Source organism: Calliopsis andreniformis, chromosome 10, assembly GCF_051401765.1.
Source record: "Calliopsis andreniformis isolate RMS-2024a chromosome 10, iyCalAndr_principal, whole genome shotgun sequence".
NCBI classification, from domain to species: Eukaryota; Metazoa; Arthropoda; class Insecta; order Hymenoptera; family Andrenidae; genus Calliopsis; species Calliopsis andreniformis.
In genome coordinates, this window is record NC_135071.1 from 13,204,316 (window position 1) to 13,217,309 (window position 12,994).

The window sequence follows — 12,994 nt, forward strand, 5'->3', positions numbered from 1 at the left end:
ATAAAGCGTTCACACAAACAATAGACGTCATGTACTATTTAAGTCTAAGTCCTCATCTCTCGACCACCTTATCATCATAAATCACGAATATACATATTATTCAGAGCTCATAAATATCCAGTAAAGTCCTAAAAATGTCCTGAGAACATCTCTGAAACATTCGAAACTACAAATAATCTTTAAAACGCCTTAAAACACACTCACAAGATATCTTAAACGCGTTCAAATCACGTCTATAAGACATTCAGACAATCAGTAGACGTCTTCAAAACGTCTTCAAGGCGTCGTGTGCCATCTGGATCTAGGTCCTCATCTCTTAACTACCTTATCAACATACGTACACATTGTTCAGAGCTCAGGTGGTCCCTGGATCCACTCAGATCATTATTCCCAGGTACCACCCAGACTCTAAACACTGCTTCCCATTCTCCAAAACTCAAAAACTCAAAAACCTCCGCTGACGAGCATCCTTCCTACAACCAGACACTCGATCAACGTCTGGCGTTTCCATATGGTATACCTGTCGCGCAAACCTGTCGAACGTTAATGGTCCCAGACGGTGGGGGCATCCATAAACCTCGCGTCGCATCGACTGTGTGGAATTTCTGGCCGCGACGTCGCTCCGTTCCGCGTCGCCGCGATATTAAATAACAATTTCAACGATCCGCGAAACATCCATCGCGCACGACGCTTTTTCTACACGCGCGCCGCCGTTTCTCGAATATTCGAATCCGCGGGGAGCAACGACGTCGCCAGGTTTCCTCAATGCCAGGTTTGCTCACTGTCAGAGCGCGGGACGACGAATAGGCGAGCGTGAATTTCCAGTGGAACCTCCCCGATGGCAGTGGCCAGATTTTGGGATCGAACAACCGTTACGCGTGAATTCGGTGATCCATGATCGACTTGATCGAGTCGAAGGATCGACAATCCTTGTGGTGACACGGTTTTCTTGAGGAGGGAGCTCGCGAGGTACCAAAGTGGCGCCAGCGATGGGCCTCGGGAGGGACTCCACAGAGGCTACAGTCAGAAATTCAGCTACAACTGCTAATATTGCTGAAGCTGTATACTCTGTATTACATGGTGTGTGTACACCATTCAGTAGTTTTAGCAGTCTCGATTAATTTCGGAGTCTAGCCAAAGTTTGTACTGTTTTTGCTTAGTTCTGGTTTTAGATATAGGGGAGCATAAAGAAAAGACTTTCATGAAGTAGGAAGGAGGGACTCTAGCTTCTTTTTGAGAAATTAATTGTACTGGTTATCGTGTGAGTGGTATATGTCCATGGTTTAAAAAATATTATTTTATTATCTGATTCGCACAGAAATGAGACAAATCGTAAAGAAAGTAAAATAAAATTTAGAAAAAATTGCGCTGCTTCAGTGAGAGTACTAGCATTTCTGTGGTCAGTCTTCATGTGTAGAAATTTTTACTTTTTCAATCATGATTTTGTTGACGAGACAGAGTCGTTTCTTGCTGCTTTGTGAAAGGTAGTTTGTGTGTGCTCTCCTACATGTAAAAAAAGTTGGACAAAAGACTCGGTACGTACTTTGTAGAGCCCCCCTGTGAGGCCTATCGTTGATTTGATAACTTGTTTGGAGGGAATCTTTCGAGGACACTTTGGTACCATGAAAATTCTATTTAAAAAATTTTTTTTTTTTTGAGTTGTAGAGATTTGTAAGGAAACTCAAGAAAAATAGTAGCTAAATTGACTAAATTTCGTTATTACTACTTTTTTGTTCTTTAAAGTGCAGTTATCCCTTGAAGATTGAGCTGAGGAATAGCTAGCCATGAGCTATCATACGAAAGCTAAGGGGGTGTTTCTGAATGCCAAGCCTCTTAGATATTTGTCCTGAAGAAATAGTTTCAACTAGGATTTCTAAATGTCGAACAAAGTCTATACGAAAGGAAATAATTTTTTGACAATATTCTTACAGGAAGGAAGTAATTGAAAATTAACATATTTAGAGTTATGGGTTCGAGAGTTGTTCAGTTTAATATTCCTAGGTTTACTGCTGTCAGTAGCTATATCTATTTTCCCATTTTTTGCACAGTGGAAGGTAAAAGAAAGCGTAGAAAATGGAACACATTGTAACTTTATAAAAAGGAACTATAAAGTATCTATACTATTCATTACCAGTAGTATCAGAAAAACAATTATGACAGATTAGGGTACAAGGTGGTCGAGGAATTTTACAATGCAGCTATTTCATCTGTGAGAACTTTGCACATATGTTTTTTAACGTCCCTGTCGATTACAGTTAAAATCATTTTCAACTTTGATTATTATTTTCAATGAAAGTCGCTGTTTAGTTTTAGAAAGACCATTGTATCAATCTTTCTCTTACGTGAAAGTATTTTAGCTTAACGTCACGTGCATTTGTAAAGAATCTACTTGTCGATGGCACGTGCACCAAAGGATAAGGGACTACATAAGCATAAAACACTAAGATACATAACTGACTGATAACATAATAATGTAATTAGCAAGCAAAAGTAAATGTTCTTCAGAAGCAGAGATCAACATTAGAGAGAGCATATCTTAATCTAACTATCTTATTAAATTACTTTAAAGAATACTTAAAAAGTAACATTAGTTTCTGCAATTCCAGATACAGCTGATACATACTTTAACTAAAACACGAAAAACCAATTGCTTCTTAAAATATGCAGACCAGCTACAAACATCACCGATTTTAAACCTCAGATATTTAAGACACATATATTGCATATCTGATTGCCAATATTCCTCATTTTCAAAGATATCAGTGTCGTTCTAAAATTACAAAAGTTTGCAGTGATTCAAAAATATGGAGTACCATAAGTGCTCACATAATCAGGGAGGCTTCAAATAAAAACTTAATAGAAGTTCATAAAAAAATAATTTCGTTTCGATAAACCTCTAACTCCTAGTAAAACGAAACAATAAAATTGCTTCCCTCAGTCTGACCACCTGCGCGTCTGACAGGGCCTGACACGCTGGACCAACCGTTGATCCTGTCACTGGCAAGACATTTGTGCCAGAGCGCGAGATATTTTTCGGCCGATCGCGCGACTTCGCGGTATCGACATCACCTAAGAACAGCGACCGCTCGAAATGAATGAGGCCTGCGGTGATAAATATTAAACAAGCGTGCGCATAAGCCGCGTTACGTGGACGACCGATATGTTTGAACGACTGGAAAAACGCTTCGAGATATCGGCTTGAAAATAGCCTGCCAAAGGTGTAACTGGCAGCACACGAGTCTCGACCTCAGCTTTAATTGTAAGGCTCTTGCTTGACACATTACTCTTTCTCTATTGTTCCTCAGACTTTGCGTTCTGACTGCTAGAACCAGGATAAAACTATAAAATGTCTCTAATCCTTGAACGATTGTCTAAGAAATATCTAGCTTGATAACAGGAACGAATCGCCAGTGGCAAGATTTCTTTTATTTACAATTGGTCCTGCACTGTGTGCCAGATAAAGTGGCATTTATGTCAGACATTTTTTGGCAGACTGTACCTAGCACGTGGCCCGATTTCTTCGCCGCTGTCACTCGTAGCACGCGTGTCACTATTCAGTCTAATTTTCGTGAATGATAACACGCACACAGAGCGTTTAAAATACCGAAAACAAACTCTCTACGTACACAATTTTCATTCAATAGATCGTTCCATAAGCCTCTGACCCACACCCATACTCTACTTTCGCCGCTCAGATTCCTCACAACAAACACTACAAAACAGACACCTATTCCCATTAAAAGTATTCTAAACTCTGCTACTTTTACACAACTTAAAATTCCATGGACGTAACACGTACTCCCGAAGAGCACCCGATTCTGCTTTCTCTGCGACCGTTCAGTTCTCGAAAGATTCTCGAAAGAATCTCCCAGAGAGAACGACAGCTGACATACAACACACAATCTCCTCAGCAATATTACCAAGCCAGAGACTAGATACAACTGTCACAAAAGAGATACAAAAACTTATGGAACAACCTAGCACATCCACGCAGTGCGTCTACACAAGAGAGCCATTCGCCAGTAGGGGCCATGTGGACCCAAGGGAACTCACGTCTTAGCGATGCAACGACTCTTCTGACCGACGATCCCTCTTCCAGTCGATCCCTTAGGACACTTTGTTCTCTTCTGTCCTGTCCCTTCACCAGGCAGCACGCTAGAAGCAACAGCTGAGACTTGGAGGTTCCTCGCGGAGCCAGTTGCACTATGATCCAGCACGAGCGCGAGCGCGAGGGGCCACACGTCAACGAGGCCAGGGTATGAGGATCGTGACGGAGGGAAGAAATCGGGGTTCAGCTACATCCGAACAGTTCGGGGGTTCGGAGACAACTGAGCCTACCGGCGCGGCGGCGGACTTTGGAATCGGTGAGCGGTTCGGTTCGCCGACTCAACTTCTCTCGAGCCAAGTCGTGCTCGTTCTTTTCTCCGTCTCTCAATACACGGTACACGCCAAGTGCACGGTATACGCGCGCGTTCTACCTTCGCGGCGACGAGCCTCGCTTCTGTTCCTCCTGTTCTCCTTCTGCACCTTTTGTTCCTTCTGCCCGGTGGCTTTTCTGTGTTGCCTCGCCCCGCCACACGCTCCAACGCAGAGCGGTGCCGCCGCAGAAGCGGCCACGCACGTGCGTGTCTCGCGACTTTGTTCGCGATGGAAATGGGCACGGTGGAAATCGATGGTCGTGGCGAAGTCAAGGGTCCCTGATGGCACTGCCTGCGACGGGAGAATCGGCCTGACAAGGGGAGGACACGGGGAGATGGGGACCTATTTTGACGAACCTTTTCTTGGCGGAACTTTGTCGAAAATGGGTTGACACGTGTTACGGCGGTTGTTTAAGTGAACCTTGGTAATCGAGACATTTGCATGTGAAGTTTTAAATATGTTGTTGGCGTGAGTTCGATTCCTCGTATGAGGTAGTTGACCTAGTCACTTGATGTTGCTCTTTTTAATGGAAAAATACTTTTAAATTGAAGGAAAAGGAAGGACTTTTTTAATGGTCATTTTACGTCGTTAAAATTAATGATATTTGGTAACAAAGAGCTATATGTAAGGTAGTTGACTCAATACTTGATCATTCCTCAATAGTCAACCACTTCAATAAATTATTTGTTATTCGATCTGTAATTAATAATAATTACATTACTGATTATTCTATCTTCGAAGAGGTATTCGAAATAATTCCAAGTGATCTCGAACTTCAGACTAACCCATGTCTCATATCTCATCGTGTAGGGGATGTTTAAAGCTAGAGCTAAATCAGATCCTAGATGGAGGATTTGGTCGATCGAGACAATTTAAATATATAAAATACAGGCAAAGTTGCAAAGGGAAGCTTGTTTTTGTTGAGAAAGAGTAATTTGAAGCTGCTGTGAAAATGTGGAACCTTGCCTACAAGCTCAACTCTGTGTGAAATGGTTTCCTTAGTTATCAGATATCAATCCTATTAAGACTGTCAGAGGAACTTAGTAGATGAATAAACCTAGAAATGTTGATCCAAGTTAGAAATTTGCTCAAAATATTCTGGAATGAATATAGAATAATATAACAGTAGAAGCTTTAAAGCAATTAGTGAAATCTGGTTATGAGAGACACTTGCGAGCCTGTATCGAATAGCAAACAGAGTACTTAACAAGTATTCTTTGAAACTGAAAAATACAATGCCCTTACAATCACAGAACCCTTTAATGTCTTCTGGGTCCATCCTTCAAAAGCTGCTTAGAACTTTCTCGACCAGTTACTTTCCCTGGATTCGTAGTTTCTGGATGCTACTAACACCAGGGGACAATGACCCCATTCGATGAACAAAGTGTCTTAAAGATTTGTTTAAGAGGACTAGCTGTATCAGGTTCAGAGGAAAAAGCCTACTGAAGCAGGTAAGGATTCCATAGTCAACCATTTGACCGTATTAACAGGTAACTGTTTGCTGAAGTGGTCTGGGCTAAGTCCAAGAAAAAGATTTTTACCTCGAAGTAGGTATTTTATGATGTTAATGGTAGTAGATTATAGTTTTGGTCCGAGAAAGCTTTAATAATTGTTCAGTAGCAGAAGCACCATAATATGATTAAGAGTTATGGTGTTCTCTCGCTGTAAACACTCTCTGTTCTTTAATTACAGACTCACAACGAGGAATATCCTTTTGACATCAATTCCTATGATACTGGCTTGATTTTATCTCCTCGAGTGAGAATACACAAACAAAAAATCATCTGCTCTAAATAATCCCAAAACAAGCTATAACGAGCTTATAACGAGTTATTAATGATATACTACTTTCTGTTATATAGAGTCAAGAAATTACGTGAAATAAATCAGAAGGCATCAACATGACACGTAAAATATAGAATGAAAGTTATTCCTGCGTGTGTACATGAAACAGCATCAACGTTAAGTAATCTTTTCAATTCTTGAACTCATTGAAAATTCATTACTAAGTTTACTGTGCAATAAATAATGGCAACAACTCAGGCGAAAAAGTGACAAGAGATTGCTCATTATTTTCTGTTAACTACTATTTAACGTACATAGTGTTTATCTTTTACACACAAAGTCAACTCGTAGAGTTCTTATCTGACTTAATTCGGGAAAGCGGCCTTGAACGGCCAATTGACTTCGTCCTGGTTGCAAAAGACATCAATCTTTCGAAAATGAAGCCATCGAATCGAAGAGTATTCGCAGGCATTATTGCCTCTTTCAAAATAGGAATCCTACTATTGAAAGAAGAATAAGCAACGCTCTTACAAATTTATGTACGTCGATGCAGCTACTCTCTTATCGGTCAATCGGTCAGCTGACGTTTAGGGATCAGAATCTCGACTTTACAATCGCCTCGAGTACCCCTAAAGAAGTTCCACATTGTCGATACACCGAGAATCATTCGGGAGAATTTTATGGTTTCTGACCTGGAAAATCCTGTTACGGGGCAACTTTCTCAGCGAACGGCCTTGCCTCTTTTTCCCCACACTCTGAAAATTTTCTTCTCTTCGTTTCGTCGGTGAACGCGCCGCCTCGGCGATCCTCGATCGCCTCGATACCGTGATCGCTGGAAAAGCGATTGCAAATCGACGAAGACGCTTGTTTTTGCTAAGTGATGCAATAAGGATGTCGTCCAGGTGCGCATAATAATATCTAAAGGCCCGTATGTAAAGTTAATCCTTGGAGTATCCCTGAGGGACCCTCGGATGCCATCAGTAATTTTCCATTGCGCAATCAACAGAATCTATCCGGCTCTAGAATGTTAGAATACGAAGACACTAGGGACACCTCGATGACGACCACACCTGCGACGAAGATCTTTACCTCGGTGTCTTCGCCTGCTCGAGATGTAATGATTATTTTCTTCGTTAATTGTTGTGATGAGATCCAGCGAAGTGTAAAGTGGTTGCAAAATTCCTTTATTATTCGATACATCGATGGGCAATATTTTGTCGTCTGGAATAGAAATTTGCCTGAAATTTAACCAAGTAGGCCATGGCTTTTGTGGGTCGATCGTTGGATTATGACATCAATACAATTTACGTAACATCGATGTGAACGACAAATACCTAAGTTGGGTTAACATTCAGGATGCACCATCGAATCGATCCGATCGACAGGTTATTCACGACCAGAGCCGTTTTCGAGGTACCCTTTGTATGGGGAATAGTGATCGAGAAAGTTTTCATTGGTTTAGTTCATTCTACAAGAGTAATAACATTGTAGATGTCATCATTTTTTAATTCCTAAATAAGAAACAATTCTTCTAACAATAAATATAATTCACTGTAATGTTTTACAGCAATAATGTGTTCACGCAATATTGTTAATATTTTGAAGTCAGTGGAAATATAGAATCCATGAAAATTGCAGTACAATTCCAATAATTGAAGTTAATGTATAGTAGATTAAGTAATAGATTAGTTTTAATAATGGTAAACTTTTCAACGAAGAATTTAGTACAATTTTCTTGTCAACCTAATATGTAGACAACTGCAATTTGTAAAATTAATTTTCACTTTGAAACATAGCGTGCAAAATATTCTTCGTACATGCTACTAGAACAAGATTGCGCGCCGATCGCAAGTTTACTACTTCCGGTTGTTCGTCAATCATTATGCGAGAACACGTTGCGCTCATATAGTAGTCGCTATATTCATCCAAAGTGTCAGTTTTTCAATCTCCAATGCAATGGATTATCGCCCGTACGTGATGAACTCTTAAGTTCGCATAAATGAAATGAAATGTGTGATATCTTTAAACCAAGGTTACAATACGCCATTTTGGTATCATTTATGGGCTATGAAATAGACTGCTTTTCATGATAAAAATCGAGATTAGTAAAGTAAAAACGAAACTAAAAGAAGATTGGAAAATATATGGAACAGCTATGTGTGTGATGTGCCCAACTTCTTTAATTAGTAGATATAAGTCAATAAATGTATTAACAACTGCTTCTTGTGTTACTAATATTTAACACAGGCTTTTTTAAATTAAATATTTTTTTCACATTTTTTTCTTCTTTCGTGTATACAATTTTAGTTATATTAAGCTTTGGCTTGACTTTAATTACTACAAGTAAAAAAAGTATAAACAAGTATAAAAGTGGAAAAAATATAACAAAAATTTTCTTCTTCTTCCTATTTGTGTACTTTCTGAAATACATTAAAGAATAAATATTTTCGAAACTCTATTAAGCCATGAAGCTTAACCATTGCTTAAATAATAACTGTGGTCTTTCAGCATTTCCAGCAACTTTTTGTAGACCAATGTGGGAGCATCTTTGGCCCACAAAAAATCTATGTGATTAAAATTCTCGAATGGCACTTTGTACATGGTTGGTTTGTACGGTAACTCGTCACTTAATCTTGTTACATCCTGAAAAAAGGATTGTTCTAAAAATAATGTTCTATTTAATTTCTAAATAAATGACGAAAGAGATACGACAAACTACTAATATACTAGACACGTCCACTGTTAAACCATGTTTCCACATGTAAAATATAATTTAAACACTGCTTAAATGTTAATAGTACTTCGGAACTATTTTTTTTAAATCTTTAAAAATTGTCTTTTAATTTAATTTAATTGAAATTTTCATCAACTGCGTTTTATCTGTCGAATCTTTCTCGCCAATTATATTTTCCTTAATACAATGAAATGCGTACAGCAGTGCTAGATAACCAGTCATTATCACCACAAAACAGAGTGATCGGTACTTTAATCTTCGATAAATCATATTTAGGAGGTAGTGTGCTGTTATAAACTTCCAAGTTTTTTCTTTCACCATAGTCGTACTTCCTAAAGTATCCCGACTCAATTTCTTGCGCATAGTGTACCAAAGTTTTGGAAGACGTGCCTGCTGGCGTATGACTCAGTATCACCGGCATTAAGGTCTGCGACAAATCCAAATACAAGTTAAAGAAGCAGCCAACGATGCACGAACCGATAATAATTTTCTACTCACGTAATTGAACTGCGCTTTATCAAAACCAACGATAAGGAATAACGAATTGGCGCAAATTCTCTCTTCCCAGAAATTGACGTAACACAAATATTTTGCCAGACGTTTGACAATGAAATTCTGCGGTAGAAATTCACCCTCTCCAAGCAGATAAAAGATCACCTGTTGATTGGAGGATGATTTTATGACAAAATAAGAACACAGAGAGTAAACATGTAGTAAACATGAAAGAATTGTGCCTCTCGTTAAATTGCCACCTAGATGGATCCATTTACCTTGTAATTGGTTGCGAACGGAGCCAAATGCCGTAAAGGGCTTTGCACATGCTTCATATACACCACCGGAGCAAGGCTGTACGCCGATTGCACCAGTCTTGCTATTTGTGGTCGTTCGCTGGCCATCACGTAGAAGCACGTTGTGCCCATTGAAAACCCAATGTACGCCCTCAAAAAGTTTTCTCGCAATTTCACGATGTAGCCGATCATCGCTGGTAGATCGTAAATGCCCGATTCGTGGAAACTAAGTCATTATAATTTGGCATCATACTCTTAGCAAAATTGTTATTACTAGACTGCGGTTTATTATGCATTTATGAAAATTTGAAACTCGAAAATTAAAAATCTAAAAATTTGATAACTATAAAATACAAAAGTTTGAAATAATAAATAAACCAAATTTTTATTTAGCATTTTGTACAATAATCTTTACATAATAAAAATTTTCTATTATTTTTTAAGTGTCTGTATAAAATAAAATGTATAAAAAACTTTTTCTTCTAAACAATAACATATTTCATTTTAGCGAATTTCATTATTTTTTTATGTTCTCTATATTCATGCAATCATCATACTGTTTACTATACTGAAAATTATGAACCATTTCCAGACTAAGTAATCATGTTTCACAGTGAAAACGTGAAAATTAATTTATGTTTATGAGATGATCTTTTTTTATTATGCTAATATTTTCTACTTACCTAAAGTTCCAGTACTTTGGGTCATCAGTGGACAAAGAAACGTGAGCTCTTGAGTACGTGTTACCACGAAAATTTCCAAGCCACACATCGTACCCTTGATCAGCTAATAAATATGCTATAATAATAGCAAAGAAATAGTAAAGATTAACAAATGTTTTTTAAAATTTACTTTCAATAAATAACTATTTTACTATCTCGGGCATTCCACTTTTTCTTATATTTATCAATGATTAAACGCGTATAATTAAATAGGAAGCGTCAGGCTGCACCACAAGCAGGCATGCAAGTTGTGCAGTATGCACAGGCGCTATTACGAGAAGGCGCCAAATTAAATTTCAAAAACTCAAAATAGGATAGCTGATTAATTAACTTTAAATATAAAATAGACCTACGAATTTATTCTTTTAACTAGTCGACATTAACTATTCAAAAATGTTACAGTTATATTTTCTTTAAATTTCAGTCTACTTTTAACTACTGTTCTGTTACCCATTTAAAAAGTTCATAATCAAAATTATTATAAGCAGGGGTCTCATTAAAGTTAAAAATATCTTAACTCTGCCCATAAAGTGTACAAAATTTGAAATAAATTGATAATAGGTGTCAGCTTGTACGCTCAACGAAGCATTAAATTTTTGTGATAAACATGTTTCTGTACCGAGAGCTTTGCCTTTTCCAAGTATAACCCAATCTGCCGAGCTACCCAGCACACCGTGTTGCAGGAAGATCGCTGGTGATTCAGATCCACCTGGAATTCGATGCATCTTCAACAGATAGCCATCTTCTGTTACGACGACGTGAGCTTCCGCCTGGTAGCCCTCCTTTCTTATCATTTGCATCTACGAAAAACAACCGATGTTAAATATTTCTTAAGAAAAATATGATTCTATGATTTCCTAACAGATTTTATGGGGGTGTCTTATTTTATTATTTATCGTCATGTTTTCACGCGTTTAGTCACGTGTCCTTGAACTTTGCAGCATAGTGTGTGTGTGTGTGTGTTCCGGAAAAACGCAACGGTTATCATCGAGTATCATTCTCTTGATACTAGTCACGTTAATTGTACCGATATTACCAAGAAAAAAGTTCAATTTTATTTGATGATATAATGAAGCGCTTTGTATATGATAATTCTTTTTTATTTCTCGTATGTTACTAATTCTAAGCTAAAGTGCGAATTATTTTCGAGAAAATGGAAAATTATCTATAGCGACGTTTTTTTTAAGTTTTTATTCTGTTTTTGTTTAAATAAGCAACTGCTTATGTTATATAAATGTGAGCCGATATACGAGTATTATTTTGAGATTAATTTTGAACATAATATAGGTACACATAAAATTGAACATGAGATACATATCACAAATATCTCTGTAATATTATTTTTCATTTATTATAATTAACTTTATCCAATACACAAACATATGTTTTTAATTTCAAATATTTTGTTTATGCTTCAACTGCTATCAATTATCAACAATCATTAACCCATTCTTCTTTACTTTCCCAACTTCAAAGTTGGTAGCCATTTCAAATATTATTGAAGCTTGATATATGCGTCTAAATTTTTATATCTTAGTTGCATGCTACAATTTTAACATTATTTTTATAAACGAGACTCATATTATATTGGTATATAAATATATATCCTGCACAGGTACTAAATAATAGGTTTACTTACTGTGTCTAAATCCTCATCAGGCTTCCACTTGTAATCGAATAATGGTATGTTAAAAGACGAGACCACAGGAGAAATAATGGCCAATGATAAAAACGTGATGACGATATTCTTCATTTTGAGACTTTTGCACGAACGACGGAACGAAGAGAGAATCACGATATGTAGCCGAAATCCTTTCACATTATATATGGACACCTTATTTCACTTATTTTTTAACTCCAGTCGTCATGTATACGATAATATCGTTCAACTTTCCTTAAGTAAAGTTCAAATATTATTAATTATATATTTCTGCTTTCGTCACCGATTGTATGTACACTTTAACCGAGCTCAACACGATACACGTGAGTCACACAAATGCATCATACTATTAGCTGTTATCTTTGTAGCAGCTTTGTGTTGAAAAATACTCATACAGTTAATTGCATAGTTTCCTTATAATACAAACCGAATGAAGCAAATTCTTTCACGAAGATATTTCTGGATATGTATTTTTCGTGCAAGGAAAGTCTACCTAAACTGGACAGCACATAATTAGCTATATCTTTAACAAAAAAAGCGCAACAAAGTGGCCAAACTGTAAAAGTAAAGAGGGGATTCCCTGCTATCATTTTTGCAGTTTGGCCATTTTGTTGTGTTTCATTTGTTTAAAGACATAGTTAATGTACAGTATTAGATATACTTATCCTAGTAAGTGTACTATTATAGATTGCAAGAAACACAATAGGATAATACATATGTAAACACATAACATAAGTAAAACGAACTATTTTTTGTGTGAATACAAAAAATTGTATTCTTTTTTTCTACACGACAATGTTTATATTTCAGATTTATTTTTATTTATTCATTCTATTATTCTATTTTCAAGGAATATTTTATATTTAGAGTAATAATTATATTTATT

General features: G+C 37.2%; 1 protein-coding gene across 1 annotated transcript; it reads right to left on the reverse strand.

Moving 5' to 3' along the window:
- Window positions 1-8,676: 8,676 nt before the first annotated feature.
- On the reverse strand, window positions 8,677-12,600 carry LOC143184603 (lipase 3). The gene is made up of 7 exons (XM_076386954.1): window positions 12,088-12,600; window positions 11,068-11,248; window positions 10,410-10,524; window positions 9,709-9,952; window positions 9,437-9,595; window positions 9,138-9,365; window positions 8,677-8,847 (listed from the first exon to the last, which is right to left on the reverse strand). The coding sequence occupies exons 1-7, from the start codon at window positions 12,199-12,201 to the stop codon at window positions 8,677-8,679; spliced, it is 1,212 nt and encodes a 403-aa protein (XP_076243069.1). The 5' UTR covers window positions 12,202-12,600.
- Window positions 12,601-12,994: the final 394 nt, after the last annotated feature.

What these genes read in the sequence shown, in the direction of transcription:
- LOC143184603 (XM_076386954.1), bottom strand. Translation starts at nt 12,201, where the DNA reads ATGAAGAATATCGTCATCACGTTTTTATCATTGGCCATTATTTCTCCT. An exon ending in TGGAAAAGGCAAAGCTCTCG is followed by an intron (nt 10,525 to 11,067) that starts GTACAGAAACAT and finishes CTATTATTATAG; the next exon opens with CATATTTATTAGCTGATCAA. An exon ending in ACTGGTTATCTAGCACTGCT is followed by an intron (nt 8,848 to 9,137) that starts GTACGCATTTCA and finishes TCCTTTTTTCAG; the next exon opens with GATGTAACAAGATTAAGTGA.